At 39.8% G+C, this 24687-nt stretch overlaps 1 protein-coding gene across 1 annotated transcript; it reads right to left on the reverse strand.

Annotated features, from left to right (window-relative positions):
- Window positions 1-965: 965 nt before the first annotated feature.
- LOC115037448 (dihydropyrimidinase-related protein 5-like) lies at window positions 966-19256 on the reverse strand. Its single transcript, XM_029496006.1, has 13 exons — window positions 19213-19256; window positions 12235-12349; window positions 11311-11460; window positions 6581-6739; window positions 5426-5605; window positions 5153-5221; window positions 4947-4991; window positions 4622-4854; window positions 4370-4511; window positions 4158-4300; window positions 3855-4062; window positions 3071-3251; window positions 966-2968 (listed from the first exon to the last, which is right to left on the reverse strand). Exons 2-13 carry the CDS (start codon window positions 12343-12345, stop codon window positions 2883-2885), a joined length of 1707 nt encoding a protein of 568 aa, XP_029351866.1. The 5' UTR covers window positions 12346-12349; window positions 19213-19256; the 3' UTR covers window positions 966-2882.
- Window positions 19257-24687: the final 5431 nt, after the last annotated feature.

Here is a 24687-nt window from a genome sequence, read left to right on the forward strand (position 1 = left end):
TCACAGCAATTAGTGTTACTTTGATTACTAATTTTAGATCATATTAAATGACAAACACTAATTTCACATCACTGAGACGAAAAGAAAAAGAGATTTTCAGCATTGATTCATTAAAAATACCAGTAATAATAATGTTGATAACCAAAGCAACAAGATCTGGAAGATAAATCACGGGGAAATGCAAATTGTGCTGTTTTTATGTGAAATGAATTAAGAAATATTGCAAACCTGCTGGAAAATGTGGCATAGCCACTGAATAATGTTTTTGTGGTGTTACTTTCTTTCCAACCTGTTTTTTTTCCACCCTCTAATTGCAGTGTCATATCCAGTGATTTCATCTGACTTGCATCTTTTCTGCTGTATTTTTAGTTGTCCATGAAATGTATTTATGTGTGTATATAAACATAACGTGTTTAAATCTGAACAGTGTATTAAAGCTAATACTGTCTGATGATGATAATCTTGTGGTTTTTTTCCCATAACTTCTTTTCATAAACTTATTTACTTTTTGCTAAATTTAACTCAACTTCATTTAGAGATGTTGGACTGCAGATAAAAAAGCTTGTATAAAAAAAAAAAAAAATGCTATTAAAGAGCCGTGAAAAGATTTTCTTTTTTCTCTTTATTCTTTGCTGTTATTCTCGTGGTAAGAAACAAGCAGCCACTTACGGATTAAACAGGTTCACTGTCCAACACAACAAGAGTCTACAAACACACACAGCCACTGACCAGTCACAGTGCCTTCAAAACAACAAACCATCCAACAATAAAATAACGTTGTTGTCGTTAATCGTAAAAAAACAGCACCAGTTGTTGTGAACCTGCAAGAGACTTGACTTCTCCATCTCACTGTGGTGCTCTTCATGCATGAGTGTTTGTGCGGCACGGGTGATTCACATTGGCACATGTATTCTTTCAACTAAAAAAAAGAAAAAAAAAAAAAACTAAACACAAACATACTAAATATATAGTACACAGGCAAGAAGACGTGATCATGTATAAATATAATACTGTTAGGCAGGAATGAGACATCATCAGGAGGTGAGAGGATCAGTGCTTTTCTTCAGCCTGTGCAGCTCAATCTTCCTGCTCTGTGGAGACACACTGTCTGTCAACAACAATCCCACTTTATTTCCCTCCAAATAGGAAGTTCACTTTCAAAATGCACTCCATGAGATGCTACTGAAACTCAATGCGTAACATTATTTCTGTTGTTTATTTTCAGATCAGGCCTCGTTTATCCACTGTGTGCACCATGTCACTACATTTTTCCAAATGTTTAAATATTTCTCTATAAAAGACTAAAAGCAACAATAAATTAGTCTCATTTACAAACTTTGTGTGTAGCCAAAGTTTGATATTTCTTATCCCTGTGACAAGGAGCGTCTTTACATTTCAAAAAGCATTAACAGAAACAATGACCCAAATAACACAATGCTGGGTATGAACAGACGTAGTATCTTATTCTGAGGTAATCTCACTCACACTGTCCTGTTGGTCCAGTTTGAGCAGCATTTTTTAAAACTACAAACGTCATTTATATCTAATAATTATAAGGACTGATATCTTTAAAAAGAACCAGAGAAGCTGGGTGTGTTGGACGGTATTAAAAAACCTTTACATGGAATCTGTTAACAGAAACAAAAACATAAAATAAGGCCATATTTAAAAGCTGCTCAGCCTATTAACAAAGTAGGGTTGTTGTTATGGAGAATAGGCAGGATTTAAATTTCATACTGCACAACTTTAACATTCACACACATTTTGATAAATGAGGCCTGAAATGTTCACAGCAGTCAAACATCGCCTGTTTTCACATCTCTCAGATAAATGACAAGGCACTGATTTAACCTTAATTAATTAAATTACAGCACCCATGATTTTTCTATTGAGCATGATCAGTAGCAAAGCAAAAGACAACTTTTCTCCACTTACATCTTTAAATCACACACTTGTCACTCTTCCTTTAAGAAACGGAACAAGCGCTTTGGAAAGTCTATACATACCACAAAGATGACAGAAATGCCAGCATGAGGCTGTTGTGGGAGCAGAACTGGGACCAGAATTAAAATCCAAGGTAAGCCCACAGGTTCCTGTCACTCACTCTAAATTACAGGTGAGGCTGAGATATTTGTGGGACTTGTGTTGTTTCAGTCAAACGCAGTGAAAGTACAAGAATGGATGGGACCAAGTGTGACTCTGTTAAGAGAGTGTAGCTGGAAGATCATACAGTGTTTGAAGCAGTTGGATTTCATCACCACACAGCACATTTTATCCATTGGAAACAAAAACACTGTTAGCGGAGCCCACGGTGCAGCAGGCGGCCGAGCACAGCGGGTGGTTAAATCACAAACAGAATCCACACACATCTTCATACGAGTCTAAAACTATGGTGTCTACAGTGAACTGTATGTTTGTGTGTGTGACGGGGGTATAATAGATATTTCACTGGATCCAGTTGTTCTATTTTTAAATTATTCAGTCGACATCACTTCAGTTCAAACCATCAAAAACTGTACTGGTTTTGATCTTTCACAGTTTGTTTAGTTTGTTTAGAGGATAGGAGCAGGGTGATCATGAGCGGACTTTATCAATGTTAGTATGATCAGTTTGAATTTGGAAAAACATTTAAATTCATAAATAGCCCTTTACTCTCATGTAATTAATCAGGTCAGTCACTCCAATTAAGACACAAATTAGATTTGTAAAAGTCACTTTGGTAAATCACTGATCATCAGGTCGTCACTGGACACACACACATGCTTCAATTTATGTTCCCCTCTGAACTTTAATCCTGTGATTTTAAATCAGTGCAGTTTTCCTGGTTGCTCAGAAATATACAAAACACGGAGGCTCGGATGGTTGAAGCTCATCGCCAGCTATTACCAGATACCACTGGAGCGACCGCCAGGAGGGGCCAGGATCCGAGCCGAGGACCTCTTCGGGATGTGGTCATCGACCTGAGACCCTGGAAGAAAGATGACCAAAATACAGTTACATTTCTTTCAGTTGCAACATTAATACAACGAAAACTGGAGCGGGGCTTAGACTGAACATAATTCCGGGCTACCTGAGAGGCTAAAGGACGACTCATGGAGGTCTCTGACCCCCTGGTGCATCCGAGCAGAACAGGGCTTGTTGGATGCATCTCCATCTATTGGGCCCAAACCGAGCTCCTTCTTCATGGTGTTTGCCACTTTGGCGACGTCTCCAGAGTATGGATCCCTGACGACTCCTTTATAAGCCTGAGTCTAATGCACAGCATGAACATTATTCACAATATATTTAATTGACTTGACAGTAATGGATAAAGTAACAGTAGATTGATAGATCGATTACTGCTGAGATACCTTTGCACCTTTTCTACTTATTCCTGTAATCAGTATCAAAGCAGGAGGACAACAAATGCAGCTCATACATTTTTTTTAAATAAACAGGAAAAACAGGGGATAAAATCAAATAATAAGTGACGAGAAGAGAGAGCTTAATACGTACTTTGGCCCCAGTTAGGATTAAACCGTTGAGTGTGGGGCAGGACCAAATTGTGCAGAGGCCTTTTGTAGACAGCAGCAGCAGAAAAACAGTGTCAGCGTCGAGGGAGAGCATTAAATCCTTTTTAAAGACTGTCAAATCAGTGGAGTTACACACAGTTTGATGGGTTTGTTTGCTGCAGGTTTGCTCTCAGCTGACACAGCACAGCGTGAAGCTTGACTCTCTGCTGGAGCTGGTTTACTTTTTAGGAAATGCTTCTATCGTCTGATCAAATTCAGTTACACAAAGTATGTAGATTCAGTTGTCATAGTGACGAAGGGGAGGACAGAAATAGAGAGGTGAATGGATGAAAGTAGGCACACCTTTTCTCTCTGCACCATCTTCTTATAGAGGAAGTCAGGGAACGTGCGCTGTGGGTAGAACTTTCCAGAACCCTCGGCGCACATGAAAACACCGTTCTCACACACCAGACGTCCTCGGCTAATGGTGACCAGAGGAACGCCGTGGCAGCGCATGCCCTCGTACAGGTTGAAGTCTCCGCCCTGCACCTGAGTGCTCACGGAAATTGTCCTGCACAGACAGCAGAGCCAGTTTGTTTGCTTGTGTAACTCAATCAACTCTGTGCTTGTGAGGCACATTTTCATCTTTTAAATATAATTATGTACCTTGTTGCATCTGGGTCCCAGACCACCACATCAGCATCGGCCCCGGGGATGATGCGGCCCTTGCGAGGGTACATGTTGTAAATCTTTGCAGCGTTAGAGCTTGTCACTGCCACAAAACGGTTCTCATCCATCTTTCCTGTAACCTGCAGGTAACATTGTATTAGAAATATCAGGATAATTAATCAATGATTTTCAGTGAACTGTGTACGTACCACTCCCCTCTCCCAGATGACACTCATCCTGTCCTGAACTCCAGCCACTCCATGAGGGATCTTGGTGAAGTCCTCTTTGCCCAAAGCTCTCTGCTTCATGCTAAATGGACGGTGCTCCGACGCCACAACACTCAGAGTGTCACTGGAGACAGGGCATACACGTTCAGTTAAGGACAAACAATGACTTCTCACATGATAACAATCTTTGGTATTTATTGTTGGGCCATTGTTTACAAGCAAGTATGCACATACTTTCCCAACAAGCCCATGAGGTAGCTGGGTGTGTTGGGGTCCAGGCGAAGAGGAGGGATAATGACGTGGGCGGCAGCATGAGTCCAGTCCTGGTGGTAATACTGCATCCCATTCAGCACCGCGTGAGCTACGGTAGTTTCTGCATGGACCACCTTACCCTGCATCTTAGCAGCAGCAATCATGTCTCCGGCAGACATACTGGATACATTCACCAGGTAGATTGGACAGCGGGCCTGCAGTCACATTCGAATCCACTGATTTATCAGTGACATCCAGACATCTGAGTGCAGACAGGATATTAAAATGTTTTGTTGTGCTTATTTACCCTGTTGGCAATGGTGACAGCTCTGTGAGTAGCCTCAGATTCCAGCTGTGGGTGAGAGAAGTAAGTTATAAAATGACTCAGGCCTTCCTTTAAATGGCAAACTGAGCCCCAGATATCATCATCCATATGATACAAATTTCAAATTTTCTAAAAAAAAAAAAAAAAAAGAAAATGTGAGAGATAGTATAGAACCGCTGTATTTTTACCTCCTCTGGCCGACTGATCTCAATACCTTCTGGTCCACTGATGCCCAAATCCAGAGCCTCTTTAGCACCCTAATGGAACACACATTCCGGCATAAATTCAATTTTGCAATTGTCTAGTATTCAAAAACTCACACTAATTCCCCAGACAGGTGGTGGCAATCATCATATTCAACAAATACCTGACTTTCACGACGGTGTGTACATTTGTCACCTCTCACTATGTTGAATATCTCCCTTGGATTACGTATGTGTGGTTATTTCAGTGTTATGCACCTCTGCCACCAGCTCTCCATTCTCGGCATGGACACGTGCGATGGCCCCGATGTCCTTACAGGTCTGCAGTGTCTGGTAGAGCTCTGAGTCTCTCAGCATCATCATGTCTTTGTAGGCCATGAACATCTGGAAGGAGTTCACCCCATGCTCTCTCACCAGAGTCTCCATCTCATTATGGACCTGATCACATGGAAGAGGTCAGAGGTCAAGGATATGATAATTGCTAGCAGCCGATCACAGCTGCAGTCTAGCAAGTGTTGGTTCGAGCTGTCAAAGGCAGGCAGACAGTGAAGTGCGTGAGGCAGTGTGTGTGTGTGTGTGTGTGTGTGTGTGTGTGTGTTTGTGTTATATGGGGCATGAAATGAGCTGGGAGAGCAGCAAGAATGAGATCACATTATATTCACATTGGTGACAATCACAGTCTCAAAGAGGAATTTGCAGCACAAAAAAAAGCGTGTTAAATGCACTCAAAATGCAAAGAGGTTTAAATGTCATCATAAATAACCAATTTATGTGTTACATAGTCATGAAGTATTGGTGCTGGACCCAAAAATTCAAATAAAGAATATTTTGCCAACTCTTTCATATCCCTCCATTGTTTTAAATATAAATATGAGATCTTTCTAGTCTATGCATGGGTGTGATTTTAATTTTTAATATTTAGCTTCTACTGGTTATCAATAGGATTTTGAATACATCGATATTTTCTAATAATCTCTATCAATTTTCTGGGTAAAGAAAAAAAAAACCAAAACAAAACCAAAAACATTCTTCGACATTTCAACAGTGAACTGTCTCAGTTGAGGTGTCTGTTGAGACGATTGTTAAGCACTAGAAATTTTACTCCATATAATAAGATGTGGCACATGCACAGATTCCCCAGATGGTACAGAAGAGACCTTAAAGCCAAAGGCTAAATGAGGCTCGTTGACTCATAGAATCTGCCTAATGTAACGTGTTAACCTAGTTCATGGAAAGTTGAATCTAGGTCATCACCCATTTCACCCACATATGAAAGTCTTTGGCTGCTTTATTTTTCATTCTGTAAAACAGGAAGGTATGATATCGATTAATAAAAGATGTAAGGAATGGCTTTTCCAGACTGTTCAGTGGTCCTGTTACATGTTTGAGCCTTGACCTCTCTGCGTGTTTTACCTTTGCTCCCCACCAGGTCACACCAACATGCAGAGCGTAGTCGCAGCATGCCTTGGCATCAGCTTGAGCTCGGCACTTCTCATAAGCATCCAGCAGGGAACAGTGTTGTTCAGGCAGAACCAGAGCCATCACCATGGTGGTACCACCCATCAGAGCAGCCTGGGAGAGGATTACAACAGAAAATAATAATTCCACTGTCAAGCACTATGTGTTCGTGATGAACTGTTTAGTCATCATCACATCATCATGCACTCTACTAGTTGAAGCTGATGGATGAATGATACATACGTAATAACTTTCTACTCAAATATGACATTCTACAAAGACATGTTAATGAATTAGATTAACAAAAAGGCTAAATGTGAAGAAAATGGAAAGTCAGAGAAGGATACTGAGAGAAAAATGAGGAGATGACAGGCCAGAAAATGAATGCTGTGAGGCGAGTGCCCTGCGGTGAGTCGTCTCAGTTGGCTGAATGAAAAATGCACTTTTTTATGTAGTCATGACAACAGATACTGCTCAGCAAGGCCCGCTACATGTCCACACCCTCCTCTTCCTCCTCTCACCATCTCAAATCGCACTGACATGCAACCATTCAGTATCCTCCAACAGTGTCTAACTGGGATGTCGCACAGTGAGTGGAGGGAAAACAGGCAGCAATCATTTACGAAACAGGAAACAAACACAAAGAGAACAGAAAAAACATTGTTTCTGTTATTTCCTAGTTATATGCCTATAATAGACACGACACAGACTCTCTACTCTTCTATTTCATTCAGTTTGAGCTCAAGTGAGACAAAATACAAAGTGATGTTTATTCTCTGGGCTTCACCTGAATTAAGCTACATTTCACTGCATAGATATGTTCCTAAAGACCAGATCATTTATTTTAGAGTAACAGATCCTTCAGCCAACAAGTTCTTAGGCTTCACGTTGCCCTAATAACCAGCCTGAATCATCTGCAGCGTCAGCATTGAAGATATCTTCATATGTGTGTGTGTGTGTGTCAGAGATCAGAGCATGTAGATGCACAGCTGTGGATTGAGGGATTTACACCGCTTGTCTGCAAGACCTAAATTGAAATTTACTGCCGGTAAACTTCTTTGAAAATGACGGACTGTGAAATGTGTTTAATGCGATCTCTCCCACAGCTCCAGCTGAGGTTCCTGTGTATTCAGCATTATGAGCGTGCATTTTCATCAGTGTGCGGTGTCAGTATTAGACTTTTGTCTGCCACGCTGGAACAAAGGAGGTCTTCTGGTTGGTTTGCATTTGTAACAACAGGTACCAAATAACTTTTTTTTAGCCACCAAGTGATAAAACATCCAATGAGGTCTAAGAAACACCAGATCATCACAGTCAAGGTTCTGCTCTCATGAGGCTGTTTTTAACCGGTGTTGTTCTTTACTAACAGTGATGCATTCAAAGACCCCAAAGATTTTACTTTCATTACCACCTAATATGGAAATCATGCAGTTTTAGAAAAAACAGACAGAATTACCTACTTTTAAAGAGCTTTAAGGAGAAATCTAGTTTCAATTAATTCAAATTCAAATATATATTTTTTAAAGGAAAATGAACTAACTTCATATTTAAGTGGATATGAAATTGTTATGACTTTTTTGCAGCTGCAATAATGGTTAAAGAGGCAAGTGGTATTAATTTGCATGTGCTATTAGGGTTAGGGTACGTCTTTTTAACTTAACAGCTCGCATGTTAACCGACAGTAACACAATCCACTCCCCTGTTTGCTTCCTTTAACATATTACTGATCATTGACAGCAGAGCTAAAGTGGATAGACACTCACCCGCTGAATTAAAAACCCCGACCCCTACTGTCAAGATAATCCCCTGACTAGAAAGTAAAACAGACAAAGAAGAGACATAAATGCAGTGAGTGAGAGAAAGCAGAAAGTTCAACATCAGAGCTTTCAATGTTGTGCAGAATGGTCAGAAAATTTAGATAGCTGATCACTGTAGAAATTTACTAAACTGAAATTCAAAATTTCACTAGATCCCCCGGCCTCTATCGTGATAATAGATCTGATTCCTGACAAGGAATGTATTAGTTAGTAAATTGAAACAACAACATTAACCACAAAAAGGAATAATCATTACTTGCAGCTCTGGTTTCCATGTAACTCAATCAATAAAATTGTTTGCACTATAAATCAGAAGAAGGGCAGAAAAACATCCACTGTAGGTACAGGGGGTGTGATCTGAGAGGATGAGAGGATCGCTGTTTGGTAGACTGTGGGAGAGGCTATCGGTGTCAGGCAGATTAGCACTGCAGCTCTGTGATCAGTCTCTATCAACACCACTCATACATCACACTACAGCTGAACACCTCGCCTTCCTTCAGCTCTCTTCTTCCTGATTTCCCACTCCCTGTTCAGCATAGAGAGATATGAAAATGATCTCTGCAGTACCTGCTGGGATTGATGCTGCTCAGTCTGGACTGTCTGCTCAGATGCAGTGCAGTGCAAAAACTATGTAAATTAGTGATGAGGACTGAACTGAACAGACTTGTGTAGTGTACTATAACTACATCATATCGTGATCTGTTAGTTGTAATTCTACAAAGCAGTTCATTATACTTATGATATTTATGGAGGTTATTGTAGTTGATCGTTTGTTGTTGCTGTTTGCCAGTTTGTCCACTTTCTTCCAACTGAACACTATATTAAAGCAGGCAACATCTTTCCCTAACCAGTGGAGATGCTGCAAGTGTCTAAATATAAACACAAAAAGGTTGCAATGCTCATTACAAATGGATTGTGCTGCATGAGCAGGTACTTTGTTGGAAATAAATTACTTTTATCTGTTAACGGTTACTGATATGTAGCATTTGTGAAGAGACAAAAATGTCAATTAACAACATATTCTCATCAGATTAAAAGATGTGATGTGATATGCTTGCAATTATGTATTTACCATTCTAATTTAGTAGTAGAGTAACATCATTTTTAGGACAGAGGCTTTGTCACAGAAACCTAAGATTAAAGTAACCACAAAGCAAGATCTGAATTAATGCTCATATTTCTGTCTGGTAGGAGATTTGTAAAATAACTGTAAAGTTTCTGCAATCCTCCAATAAACACAGGTCAACTCCTGGGATAATAATTTTAGTTGAATGCCATGAATTGTATAATTAAGCATTTCCAGTTTTTATTAGAATGCAGCCAGGATTTTTGTTTACCCTCAAACAGAATAAAACATTAACTTTCTCCTGAGCAAATTCTTTATTTATATATCCAGTATGTGTTGAGATTATTCAATACAGCTCAAAACTGCAACTTGGAAACAAAACTTCCGGTCTGCATATAAACTGCACATTACTTCTACTTATTCTCCACCATTAGACTCTGTAATATAAACTGCTCCTTAGTGCAGATCAGTATGACGCTTTCCTGAGGAGGAACATGGAGGGAGACAGCGTGGGGGGCCGGTTGCAAAGCAGAGGAAACAGGAGAGCAGAAACAAGACAGGAGGACGTAAGGAAAGCAGGAGAGCGAGCAGACTGATACAAAAAGATGGAAGAGGAAAAGTAGTTTGGGGGTTCATCCCAATTCCACATGAGCTGCTGCCTTGGTAACACGATCACCATAGGGACTGCACAATACTACCACGGTCATATGCTCTCTCACTCACACACACAATCACACATTTCCTCCCTTTGATTACCGCACTAAGAGTGGGGGTTAGTTGTCATGGCAGCGAGGTCAGTGGGTAGGGGGTTAGTAACTGGGGGGTTGCTGGGGTAAAACTGGCATATGGAGGATTCAATCCCCCCAAATTCCTCTCACCACACTTCAGTTGGCATTCCATTAGACTCAGGCCTCATTTCACTGCATCACTGCAAAGTCCCTGCAGTTCATATGATTTTCCATAAAATGTTCACAACTCAACAAGTGTTTCTAAGATGGAATCTACGAGGAGAAGATCCAGGTAATTTCTGGGTATAAACCAGTAATTGAGAATGGATAGACCAAATGTCACAGTAACTGGAAGCCCTTTTTATAACACTGACATACATGACATTGTCAGATGTGTTCTCTGCTAAATGGCCCCGATCACATGGCGTATTCATTATTCTGCTTTCTGATACCTATGTGACAAAAATAGCAAATGCATGCATTAAACAGCTGCAATATTTACTTTAATACTAAAATGGTAATCAAGGAAAAGTTTCAAGATGACTCATGTCAGTCGTGCAGGGAGGGAAAGCTTGAGCAGAGTAATAATTGTGACTGCCTGTCTTCATCGCGCTGACCTCTTGTCATCAAAACCAATGCTAGGCAACAATACAACAGCAGCCAACAACAGTGTCCATGCATGCTACAGGCAGCACTCCTTCCTCTGACATTTTAAGTCAGCAATTCATTTAATCAGCTCCGAGACTCAGAGGATCACAGGAAAATATGTCCACAAGAATCGAAGTAATAAACTGAGTATGAATGAAGACGGAACAGCTGTGAGTCAATAACAATGGTCTTTGCTTTCGACAAGAAACTTATGACAGCTGTTCAGCTTCCTATATGAGCTGCGTGGAAACATGTCATCATTGGTCTTAATGAACATTTGAAATTAGACAAAACAGAGAGTGAGTGAGAGATAAAGTATTTCCATGTCTGACAGCTGCGTCTCGATTCTAAATGTGTTTAATCACAGGCATGCTGATGAGCCCAGTCATAACACAGCCGCGTGCACAAGCGTATGTGTTTGTGTACCTTGGTCCCACTGTAGAAGTCATCCTGGATGCTGGCGTTCATGAAAGTCTCCTGCAGATGCACGCTGGTGTCTATTCCCCCTGGCATCACCAGCTTACCAGAAGCATCAATCACTTTGGCCCCGCCTGGTATCATCAGTTCTTTTCCAACCTGCCAAAGAAAACACAGCCACATAAATGAACCAACTTTATTAGTATGTGTTTTGTCCACAGAATCATTGTGTTGGTGAATGAAAAGGTCACTGGGGTTTGGACAGACCATCAACTTCTAAACAGACCAAAAGGCATATTAAAGAGTAAATTTAGGGCTCTTTGGTTAAGAGGGAGGTTTTATGTGGCATATCATTCTACGTGCACAGTGAGTTCTAGCCATGCTGTGGTATGGCTGGAGGCATAACAATGTTGGTCAGGAGAGTTGGCCTCACCGAAATGAAGTTTCCTCACATATATCATTTTTAAGGCAACAAAATAAGCTGATATTAAAAACTTTCAGATAATGATTTCTCTTTGACTTTTTCAGTTAGACTATTATTCCAAACCACAGAGTGGCAAAAAGGAAATCCTTGTTTTTTCACAGCATAAAGACTGTGGGTGTGATGTAGATGATTGACAGAGAGAACAGGAGCGCTCATGGCAGCAAAGTGTTTCATTAAAAGTGCAGATGAGTCAATGCATCCTCCTCACATAGTCCACATATTTCCATGACAGGACTCTGTGAACCAAATATAGTGAGAGTTCACTGAGTTATTCTTTCTCTTCATACTGTATTATTGTGCAATGAGTCATACTAACAGCTGGAGGTATGCTGGATGGTGAATGTGAGTGCAGTAGGAAGGATGTAGCATGTATTGTAATGTTAATTCAGTTGCTTTGCATGTAAAAGTCTACTTGTCTATAGAATGATAGTTTGCTGATATGATTTCACCTGCTGAATGATGCCATTCTCAATGTAGACATCTGCTTCCTGGGTGAAATCATCATTCACCACCTTCCCTCCCTTGATGAGGATACGCATGGACCCCATGTTGGCAGCCATAGTCCTAGCAGAGAAACAAAAGGGCATTAACATAAATATATAAACTTCTGTTCAGGGGTTAGGGTTAGATTAGGATTCGCTTCTTTTAAGAAAAGCACGTGATACAACCCTGAAAATGCAGCTGCATGACTAATTTGGCATCTTTGAGTGGCAGCCCATCTGGAAACCCGTAATTTTTTCAGTACAGAGCACTCGTTCATCAAGGCCATGTCTGCGTGCAAATACATTTCACCACAAAGTAAATGGTATGTTGCTTAATGGTAACCACTGCTCACACTTTCCTTCCAAGTCTTGGCAATATCTTGAGTTATCCATTAACTCAGATAAACACACACACACACACACACAGGAAGACTGAGTCTTAAAAAGAGGTATTATTTGAAAGAAGGCAGATGAAGAGGTAGAGTGGAGGATCAAGCCAGGAAACAGAAGTAAACCAGGAGGTGGATATTTTCACTGATTTAAAAAACTGATTGGTACAACTGATTTGTCCAGAGCACAAGAAGACAAACCTTCTATTATTACAGTGGTCTGCTCTTATTTATTCTGCTGAACACACAGTCCAGGTTCTGAGACATATTCTGTCTCAGGAGACAGAAAACTTCCTCTAAGCTCTTACTGAGTCAGCTTAGTCTATGAAATATTAAGCGTTCAAAAGGGAATCTATAATTTACAAATCTATTACAGCATGTGTGGGAATATGACAGATTATTAGAGTCCTGCAAAGGCTGGTGGAAAGAAGAGGGTGGAGGTTTAAAAGCCGGTTTAAATGACCAATAACTGTTTTGCAATTTCCTGCGAAAGAACAATTTCAGGGAATAACACATAAATTCTGGTTTTAATGGACATGTTCAAGTAGACATAACTGTCTGGGGCTAAAATGAATTGTCAATCAATCAAAAATTCCAGAAGCATTGATTACATACTTTTTCCAGCACTGTGTGAGGATTGGCTTTATGCAGCATCAGGTTTTGGAGTGAAGCAACTTAAGATTTTCACTACATTTCACGACATTTTATAGATCAAAAATAAAGAAAACAAAAACCAGCAGATTGATAAATGAAGAAAAATTATTTTACCTTGCAGCCCTGCTTTCTATGAATGAATAACGCATGGGTTTTCTATTAAAGCAGCATGGATGTAATTAACCTAATTTAATGCAATTTCTGCTGTGTTTTGTACAATAAGCAGTTTTTAAAATGAGCGCCTGAGAACATTTCCTGCCCCTGCCTGCTCCCTTACTAGAGATAATTATAACTTCTGGCAATGGTAATTTTAGGTTGGGCTATTGTGCATGTAGAACCCATTTTATGTTACCATAGACTTAATCCAGGAATCTGATCTTTCATTTTCAAAAGGTTTACACATTTCATAATTATAGTGATAAAGCTTCGTCTTGTATTTTGGCATTTGGAGACAATTTTCAAAATTGTCTGCTTGTTTAAGTTCCAAATGAGAGTGGGATTTTTTTTTTCTTCTCATTTCACTTAGAAGGGTAAGCATAATATTTTGTGTGGGGTTGAAAGGCAACAGTTTTGATTTGTTCCCAACAAATTAAATACATTTGGCACATAAATGGCAAATTATATACCAATTTTATGAAAAAAACATTTGACATTTTAACCTTTATTAAAAGTGTCCATGTGGGTTTTTTGGGTAGGGCTTCAATATGTGATAGTTTCAGATTGTCTTATGAGATACACAAACTGAGAGGACCCTCTGCAAACATTCCTCTGTGTGTATGTGTGAATTCTGCATGGATGGCTGTATGCAATGTGTTTGATGACAGGACACAATAGCAACTCAGTCACAGAGAATTACCTCAAAGAGATGGAAGAGAATGAAGACAGGAAGAGAGGAGAGAAGAGTCGTGACAGTGGATGAAAAACAACAGTGAAAAGAATAATGAGGAGAAAAAGATGTGGGGCCTTTAATTTGTATCCAAACCAGATGAGGTTAAAATGGGTCCAATGAGGGGGAGAATAGATGGGAATAAAATCTTATTGAAAGGAATTTTATCAGTCTCCATTTTGTTGAGTTTATTTTTTAAATAACAAAATCATGCAGTAGGTACTTGGGATGCACAATTAAAATAAAATAGAATCCAAATCACAATATGAACACATCCAATATCAAAATCACAGGAGCAAAATTTTTTCATCATAGCAAAAATTTTCCCAACAGACCATGAATGAAGCTTTGAGGCTACAGAGATCCTTCACAATTTATCACAATCTACCAAGACAATCAGATCAATAGTCACGCAGCCATTATTGTCACTACCAGACAGTAAGCCTGGTAGTGACAATAGTTATTGCTCCAAACGCAGAGGTGGGGTCACACACAAATGCAAGAAGAGAGTAAGAACTGAGCATTTAGTTTCAAACCAATATTTATACCATGTGGCTGTAAGCCATATCACGAGTCATTTCTTCAAGATTGAACAGAAATCACCTGAGAGCAGGTCAGAGTCCAGTTGAACTCAGAGAAGACTGAAGGAGAGATAGCAGCAGAGACAGGGAAATAAAGATGGCCGAAGAAGGAGATGAGTCCAAGATGAATAAGAATATTGTTCGGAGATGAAAGAAAAAGTGATGGTGGTAAACATGGTGGTGGTGATGAGGGGTGTGCAGTATGGAAAGTAGTCCCCTAAAGGCCTGGCAGCCAGAATAAAAGATTGGTTTCCCAAGAGATGGGAATTGGAGTGCTTTCAGTGGAAAAAGGCCACACACACACACAAACATACAAAATAGGATGGCAGGGCATTCTAAAGTAGTTGATCATGAAATGAACAAATGGACAAAAGAATCACAGTAAATATGTTGTTCTGTCATGGACGGTGTAAAAATTTCTTTCTTTCCTTTCTGATGTTTTATGGATGAACTGATGCCTAAACTATGATAATCAGAATGACAAGAACATACTAAATTAATTTGTTTTCACGTTACAGAAAAGATCTCCACCATCCCCTTTCTGTTTTTGTACTATCTGATACTGATGCATCTGGCTGTCATTCAAACGCACAGAAAGTGATCTGCCACTGTCCAACCACTGACAAACAACAAATTCAATAGAAATTGACACCAAAATGCAAACAGTGGAAGATACCTGATCCAGCAGGACTGGTGCCAAATCAGAAGACTAATTCAGGACTTCATTCAGTTTAAACCCAGATGTTATTACAAAACATAAACTGACAGCAACAGACTCAAACTTGCTTCTGGCAAAAACAAGTGCTTTAAATGAAACTGATGCATGACTTTCACTTTTTAACATATGGTACTGAATGTTTGGTACTTTTTGGTTCTGTTTCAGGTGTTGGCGTGTTAAACATTTAAATACAGTCCACTTGTTACTTAATATACAGTCCAAACATATTGTTTACATTTGAGCAGAATTAAGAAACACAGAGTACTGGCTACATGAAATTATATATCACTCATATATAAAGGCTGGAGCTGTTGTCACTATTTTTCCAGTCAGCTCTGTCCAAGCCCACACAGCTGACTGACTACATGTGTGGGAATGGGAACGCTGACTAAACAGACACTGCACAGGACACTGGAGGCTTTGTGCGTCTGTAAGGACTGTAAAGCCAAAGGAAATTAAAGTCATCTTATATAATTGACTTTATGGACAATGACAGCTTCAACACTCACAAACACACACTAAGCCCTCCAGCTGCTCAGAGGACAGGAAAATAAAAATCATGGGAGCCACTCTAGGTCATCTGTCAATTACTTCCTCTTATATTCTCCATTCTTCTTATGATGTAATATTTTCCTCGATCATAAGCTGCGGCCCTAAATCATGATTGGATCAAATGCATTTCAGAGATATTTGGTCATGTTTTTGGAATAGAAACAGACTTAACAGATCATCTTGGTGAGCATGAAGTGATTTGCAGCAATGTGAAAATATTTGATGCAACTTGAGTTGACCTGAGAGATGTGAAGGCACATGAAGCACAGCAAGATGTTGAGAGGTAAACAGGAGCTGTGAAGTGACATGATGCAATGTGAGGCATCATGAAGTTGTGTGAAGGACTGTCTGGAGGTGCACCCATTAATGTGCGTTACTATTTGATATGTCATGGCCCTGAGATTAGGATCACACACCAATGGTCTGACTCTGTAAAGGTAATGACATCATGCTAACAGAAAGTTAAATTAAAAAAGATTAGTTCTGATCTAAAAAAAGGTTGACTGTGTTGCTATAGTAGTTGCTAGGCCACACAAACTGCCTCTGAAAAATTCAAGCTCCAAAGACTTTTTGGCTGAACATCACAGATCTATTTTAGACTGTTTTTAGTGTAGGTCTACAGTGGGAGTGTGTGTTTGCTTTCTGCTGTGTCATAGTGTGTAAGACAGACAGCCGGAGAGAAACATACACATACACAGACACACACACACAGACACGGACACGGACAAATGGACACGCAATAAAGACACAGTAATTCCCAGTGCACACACACAAACACCTCATGCATGCAATTTAGCACACATGCACAGACACACCCTTTTCTCCCTTCTTGATGCAGGCAGTTTTTTTAAATGGGGTGATAATTAATAATGAATGAGAAGAAGCAGCCCAAACTCACAATGTCACACAGACACACACCGTCATGATAACGCATTGTAGTCATACTAGACACACAGCCACTTAACAGTCTGTGCCAGTTGTAAACTCTAAATCTAATGTTTTGTTGACCTTGAAAATTCCTTTTCTTATATTACCTCAACAATATTATTTCAGCAATACAGACTATTAAAAAGTGAAAGGTAAATTAACTTTATACCAGAAAAAAAAACATGCTATAATAATCAAGAAATTTATTATTACAGAAATTATGTCAAAGAATCAAAAAGAAAACGCAGCTGAAGGAAAAAACCTCAGCAATGAGAAGTCAAATGTATTAATAGCAACAAGGCTGCTTCTTTAAAAACTGTTTAAATTTGACACAGTAGCTGTTGACGTCCTCAGATGTCTGTTCCTGAGCAAGTGCAGACTACATGTGTGGCATGGAAAAATGTGTGTGTGTTTGTGTGTATGTGCGTGCATGTGCACTGATGCATGTAAGTGAGAAGAAAGGGGTAGACAGCTGCTGACTCCTTGCTTGATCTGGACACTATTCACCAGAGGGAGGGATGGCGAAAGGTCTACTTGTGCACAAGTGTCAATATGTGTCTGACTATGCGTTACATTGTATATGTATGTGTGAGTAAGTGTGCCGAGCAGAGCTATTTTAAAATCCAGGATAAACATCCATCAGACAAATTTACAACCTCCTGGAGATAAGAATAGATATGAAACAGACACACACACACACACACAGTGAGGTTTGCAGAGTTGTGGGTTCTGCTGGAGGGTCATGAATGAATAAGCCATTAGTGAATAATGCAGAGATAAACAGACAATATGAACAGGAGCCATATACTGAACTAGGGCATCACCCTAAGGATCAGGAACATTTCACTCTCCTCTCTACATTAACTCTCAGGCTTTATGTTGTATTTCACTATTTTTTTTTTACATCTAACCTTTAATCTGACGTATCTGTTAATGTCTCTGGGTTTATTATGGGCACTATATTAGTTTTGATGGGCAGATTTATGTGACATTTACTGAGCATCACTTCCACTCAGATGATTAATTGTTTGATTCTAAATGACCTGATGAGGTTTCACCAGTCAAACTACCTTTACATTAGTAGCTCTGCAAAGCTAATGAGGGGAACAATAATCATAGCAGCCCCAAGGGGTCATTTATGATGCTTTAAGCATTGGTACACCTCAAACGAATGGGTTGTCAGATGGTCCAACAGCACCACAACCCACACCTTTACAGTCTTGTGACAGGAGTGCCTGCTTGCAAAAAGATTTGTCAGATTCAGAAAGCATAAAAATCCTGCCCCACGAGGAGGCATCAGGGTGGCACAGCCAGGTTTACAGAGGTGACAGTTATTTGATAGTCTGATTGTAAAAGTAAATTTGGGATCTGTGATGTGATTGGGATGTGATTACATTTGTTGAAGTGGAATAGACTGAATAGAAGGAAACATACTTGAATATAGAGATAGTAGGGAAACCATTGCTTCATGTAATTAAGAGCCTTTCTTGTGTATTTAATTCAGTGTGCTGCACCGAGGACACACTCCAGGATCCTCACACTGACCGACATCCCTTCAACCACAAACCACAGCAGGAGGAAGCCAACAAAGAGAAGCACATCACCTGTTCAGTGCAAATGCTGGGCAGAACTACACACACACACACACGCAGACTCGTTTGTATGCATGACGACACCTGCACACCCTCCTCTTCATCAGCAGCATAACGCAATATAACACAATATAAACGACAGCAGACTTACATAACGGCAACACACACACACACACACACACACATAAATACATACATACAAACATAAACATACATAAATTGCACTGATGGCACGCAAAACACACGCAGACACACACACACACACATTTTGTCGCCACACGATGCTAGCTTTCAAAATGCGAACAATATTTGTTTTTTTGTTTTTTGGTTGTTGTTTTTTGTTTGTTTTTTTTTTTTGGCTTTTACTGGATTTGTGTGTCACTCCTTGTGTTGTTATTGGAAGAGAAGACTCGCATTGATTTGTAAATTCCTCGTTCAAACATAAATCCATCAGATATATTTTGAGAAAGCAGAAATCGGATTTTAAGCTAACCTGCCGTTGACAAGTGGAAAAAAAAGGCGTTCATTGACGTTACACGTGAAACAACGCAGCGTTTAATCGGTATAAATGACACAAAATCCGCATCGATCCCAAAACGAGCCGCTGACAGTGCAGCATTTCTTCGTATTATGGGATGTTTCTTACCTTTTTCAGAACCTCGTTCTAGCTCTCGCTCTCCGTTGCCAGGCAGCAGCCGAGTGCGCGCGGACAGCTGGCTCAGCGCGAGCCGCAAGATGCTCTCCGACCAACGGTCCGCCGGCGGCCAATCGGAGAGCGGCTCGGCCCGGAGCGATGTAAAATCCGACCAATAGGAGAAGAGAGGTGACTCCCGATGGGATTTCTGATGTCAGCCGGCAGGGGCGTGTCTCCTGCCGCAGGTGCTGCCTTCACATGCTGTCGGAAAAAATAAACATCAAGCGCTGTTTGTCCGCCGAAGATCGTTTTTAGTCGAATTTAATTAGTTTTAATTCGTTCAGCAGAGAATTCTTATTTAGTCACACTACTGGAAGTCATTTTTATTGTCGAGGATACCGCGATTTTTAATCGTTTTAACTTAATTTGTGGATGCTCATAGTTTATATTATATAATTTATATAATTATTTGGATAATTTCTTAGTATTTCTTACCTCTTACCCGGTGTCTTCTGCTATTATTACATGAACATTTCCTCCATCGGATTGATAAAGTATTTTCTTTTGGTTAAATAATATTCATTATCTAGTCCAAATTGTAAAAACACAAGAAGAAACTCCCAAATCTTATAACCAAGGAAAGAACTCCCAAGAGTTATAACCACATTTTCTTTATTTTGGCCTGCCCTTCTTCCACAGAATAAAAACTGCACTGACTGCTCTCTCAGCTCCAACATCAGTTATCTAAAGTTGTTGCAGCAGGGAGCAGGTTGTTGTTTTTTCCCTGCAACACTTCATTGAGTAACAAGTGTTTTCCATGAGCACTTGAAGGCAACAACATGGAGCCTAAGAGCCCAGTATGGAGGACTTCAGCACTCAGCAGCAAGGCTGACTCCAGCTGGGGAATAAGTGGCCATGCATGTGTGCAGACTCCAAATATCACATTCTAGTTCATTAAATTAATTTGTATTCCATATGAATTAATTTCAACTGGCCTTTTCCCATTGCCTACTTGATTTATGGCTTTTCATAGCTCAACCTCATTCATTATAAGGCAGAAGCACTGAGACTTGTCAGTGCAAAATTTTAGTCTTTTACATTCAAGTAGTGAGGTAAAAAAAAGTTAAATGGATGCTTTGGAGTCCAGTTTCTGAGAATTGATGGTTGATTAAATCAAATGAACCCTACATACATGTGAAAGAGGAATATAAATTCTGATGGCTTTGCACCATTAGCCACGGTGACATCTCTAATCACTGCCTGCTCTTTTTGCTGTGATGGTAAATCAAAAATTTCCTAAACGTTTTGATAAAAATGGCCGCTGTGGTTAGATGTTTGTAGCATATGCTGAGGTTGCGGCCTCACATTAAAGCACGGCCCCTGTCCACTCCTGCCGACCTCAACAAACGGACTAACTGTCACCATTAAGAGTTTGATCTGTTCTTCACAAACACACACACAACAAACGAGGAAGATGCTCATCGAGTTGATTTGATCTCAGCGAACTCTGCTGAGCCACAACGGAAAGATGAGGACGGAGCTGACACCAAAGACAGTTAAATGAACTGTTAGAAAGAAGAAGAAGAGAAAAAAAAAAAGAAACTGAAATGGAAATTCAGCTTGGATCTGCCACTTAGTGACATAAGAGTTGGATAACACTGAGCCTTCAGGCTGAATCACAAGAAACAGTCCTTTTTTATTCACGGTTCATTTCTTACATTGTTCAAGTACAAAGTTAAAATGCCTTTTTAATTAGTTCATATTCATACAAGAGTAAAATAATAATAGTGCCTTTTCATTACTACGACAAACTTAAATACAGTCATTGTAAAGACAAACTTGATTTATATTCCTAACAATATATTTTTCTTATTTTCAGATAAAATTTTAGCACCTTTTGAAACACCACCAGGTCCTCCTTTTCCTAAAAGCTCATCTTTCATTTAGTCCATGAGATGAGTGTCTGCATGCGCCACAGCATTGTATTTGTAGGTGTTGTGCATGTATCTCTGCGTCAGAGCGCTGTTGGCGCTGTGTGTCAATGACAGTGTTGTCTGTGTATTTGTTTGTAAGTGTATCAGTGTTTAAAACAGCGCGTCACTCAGCCTAAAAGTTGTCGATAGGCGAACAGAAACATCATCACCGTGTCACCCATCATTTAAAAATATCGTCTTTATCTGTCATGCTTTTTTTTCCCAACTGCACTCTCAAACAGATGCATGTTGAAATAACACAACCTCAGTTGTTGGTAAACACAAAGAAAACTTGTGGATTTGTGTTTTCATATTTCAAGACTAATCTCTGATATTTATGTTATCCAAAGTTATAGTTTTACTTAGAAGATAAAACTAAAAGCAGAAAAGATCATTCATGTATTTTCAAATGTATTCAGTTATCTGTTTTACAAACTCATTCTGCTTTTTCATTGTTATAAGGTTTATTTGTAGCCCTCAGTGGGAGGCTTGTTTATTGTATTTGGTTTTTTGAAGCGCAGAGATTGTCAGAGTATCTTATGTTTCACTGACTAATACGACTAAAAGTACCAAAAACTAAACTGTTTGCTGGGAGACTTATTTCCCTCTTTAATCGTTGTGCCCCCTCAGGTTGGTCTTAATAACCCTGGAAATGTTTTGGACCACTGTTGAGGTTAAACTTATATTTTACAGAGAAGTAATCAAAAAGATTTTTTTGTCTCTATGCTTTTTGTGAGTCAGCTGTTATTTTTGATGAACTATGCGTTCTGATTTTCCCTTTTCTGGGGGGTGAAATAGTTATTTGTTCAGTCTACTGCAACATTAAATTCAACATCTTATTTCCTATTTAGTTGTTATTTGGTAAACAAAATTTTGGATTTCAGTCCAACCTCTCTTGAAATTGTTATCTGCTTTCAGTGGAACAGAAAGCTGCTATGAGGCTGTGATTTCTGGCTATTCACATCTCAGCCTGTTTCACTCCGTCGAGTGTTATTCCAACTGGTCTGCTGTTTGAGAGTGTCCTGCAGCTCGTCACCTAAAGAATTTCTTCTGGCATCCTCCGATACAAAAGAACAAGTCACTATACTAACTGTAATATATGCTTTCTCTAGCCTCTCTCTCTCCCCTCTAGGCTGAGACTGAACTGAACTGAGCACCAACCTGGAACAGTACACACACACAATAACAGATTATTATTGTAATATTATTACCATTATTTTTATTATCATTACTCCCTAATCTAACATGGAATTGGAGATTACACTGACTGACTGACATGCAGCACCTGGGGGGGGGTGGGGGCGGGGGGGTTAGCTGGGATGGCGGGGGGAGGGGGGTTGGGAGCACCAAGTGACGCAGGGCGGTGATGTCACACCCAACGGCACCGTGGGAAGCCTGATGGCAACAGGCGGCCGGCTAAAACACAGTGTGTATGCTTATATGTGCATGTATGTGTGTGCATTTGTCTTTTTTGTAGCTAAGGTTTGGAGTTTACAGTAGCGTGAAAGTCAGCACGGAGATTTTGTGTGTGTCTACGTGTGTGCGTGTGTGCATGCGTGTTTGAATGGCCTGCAAGAGCACTGTAAAAAAGAGCAGAGTTAAAAAGCACCTGAAGGTTGGTTGTATAAACTGAGAGTAAACATGATGGAAAACACTTCGAACCTGCTGGTTTATTGTTGTTCTTTTCTGATGTTTACTTGTGTGTTTGTGTGTGTGTTGACTGCATGTGTCCAGTTGTTAGCTGGTATCTGAGGAAGGTCAGGAGATTGGAAGGCTTCCTGTAAAAATGCGGTCGTCTGAGGACCAAAAGCACCAGACTGAAACAGCTGTTTGTCTCCGTCTTAATAAAACAGACATCAATGCACACGAGCATTTACACACCTGGTAACAATCCGTTTTCCTGCCTGTTGCTAAGCGAGGTCACAGATTTATCCCAGCATGCACTGGGGATGGAATGGCGGCGGTGGCTATGCTGGTGTGACTGTGTCATTCATTCAGGGCTTTCTGTTTCAGCCATAGGGAGTAGCAAACCGGCATAGTGTCTACAGAGTAAAAGTCTGTCTCTGGTTTCAGTGGATGTCGCTGTGATGATATCAATGGAGGATCCCTATGATGCAAAGCAGTGGCATAACTGTTGGACTGCGACTTGTTTGCTGGTCACAGTTTGCTTTTTTTTTTTTGTTTGTAATCATTATTATTTTTATACGTCATCACCAGACACAAGACGGTAAGACTGAGGACGACGGGGCTGAGGCACAGGAGATGTTCACTTCTTTTACTCTTCATCCTACTGAAGTGAGCCCGTCTTGTCTTTGACCTTTCTGTAAACGGCAACGATCGCACCTTCCCAAGCTGAATTTGATTTATTACTCAGATAGAAAGCTGCTCGAGAGGAAGAGATAATCTCACAGAGTGAGTTAAACCTCATTGGATGGAGCCAAAGATCGAAATGATGTGGAGAGAAATATCTTTAATGATTTATTACATTTAAGTTTTTTTGTATTAGATGTTTGAGATTTTCACATTGTTCCCTAAACTAGATTTAGGAGAAACTGTGTAAATGTTAAGGTGACGTTAAGATATATACAGTATATAGTATATCTTTAACTGCCATTAACAATAAATAACCCTTTAAATTACAATCTCACAAATTCAAAATTGTCAAAAAACGACAATGTTGGATGGCATTCATGATTTTAGAGGGTCGGCTTGGGTAGAAATAGAGACAGTGCATTTGAAATTGAAGCTACGCTCATGATGGGTAAAAACAAGCACGCCAAAGTCAGACAAGCGACAAAGAAAGACCATCTTATCTCGTCAATTCACAGTAAACAGTAACTGATTCTCAGGATGAAAACACTCCAGGCTTTAAGAAAATGTCCTTCCTCATCTACCGCCACCTGATGAACGCTTCAGGGTGTTTCCTGGGACTAATGCGATTTCTTTTATGCAGACAGTAACGGTAACATCCAACCTCGGCCAAAGTAACTTGTCAGACAACTGACATACAGTGTTGTTCCAATTTTGCACCATTAAGATGAAAATCACAGTCGTTTGAGTAGAGTCATCAATGCAACACAACAGCGCAAGTTTTACAAATGTTACTGAGTAACAACCGGCACACACTAAACATGAGGAAATACACCCATTATTATAATGTTACAGCATTTCACATTTAAAGCTTCGGCTAACCTTAATGCACAATCTGCCGCCAGGAAATAATCAAAACAGTCCAAAACTTTAAGGCAGGACACAAGTTATTGTACGGGAAATGAATAATGAGTTCATACCGTGACTCAGCACTAACTCAGGGATAGTTTTATCCCAACATGAGTGTGGGGTCATATCATGCACTCTTTGTATACTGCTTGTATTGTTTCATTCTTTTATTGTCGTCAGAGCGATGGTTTCCTGCTATGATCTCGGCTATGATAGTATAAAAAAATGATTTTCATAAGTCACATGATCCTGTATAGCTTCTCTGGATTGTATTGTATAATTTCAGTATTGTTTG

This window comes from Echeneis naucrates, chromosome 24 (assembly GCF_900963305.1).
Source record: "Echeneis naucrates chromosome 24, fEcheNa1.1, whole genome shotgun sequence".
NCBI lineage: Eukaryota > Metazoa > Chordata > Actinopteri > Carangiformes > Echeneidae > Echeneis > Echeneis naucrates.

Excerpts from the sequence above, each read along its gene's own strand:
- LOC115037448 (XM_029496006.1), bottom strand. The coding sequence starts at position 12,345 with ATGGCTGCCAACATGGGGTCCATGCGTATCCTCATCAAGGGAGGGAAG. Across the intron at positions 4,063-4,157 it reads TGGGACCCAGATGCAACAAG|GACAATTTCCGTGAGCACTC; the intron begins GTACATAATTAT and ends CTGTCTGTGCAG. Across the intron at positions 2,969-3,070 it reads GTCGTCCTTTAGCCTCTCAG|GGTCTCAGGTCGATGACCAC; the intron begins GTAGCCCGGAAT and ends TCTTTCTTCCAG.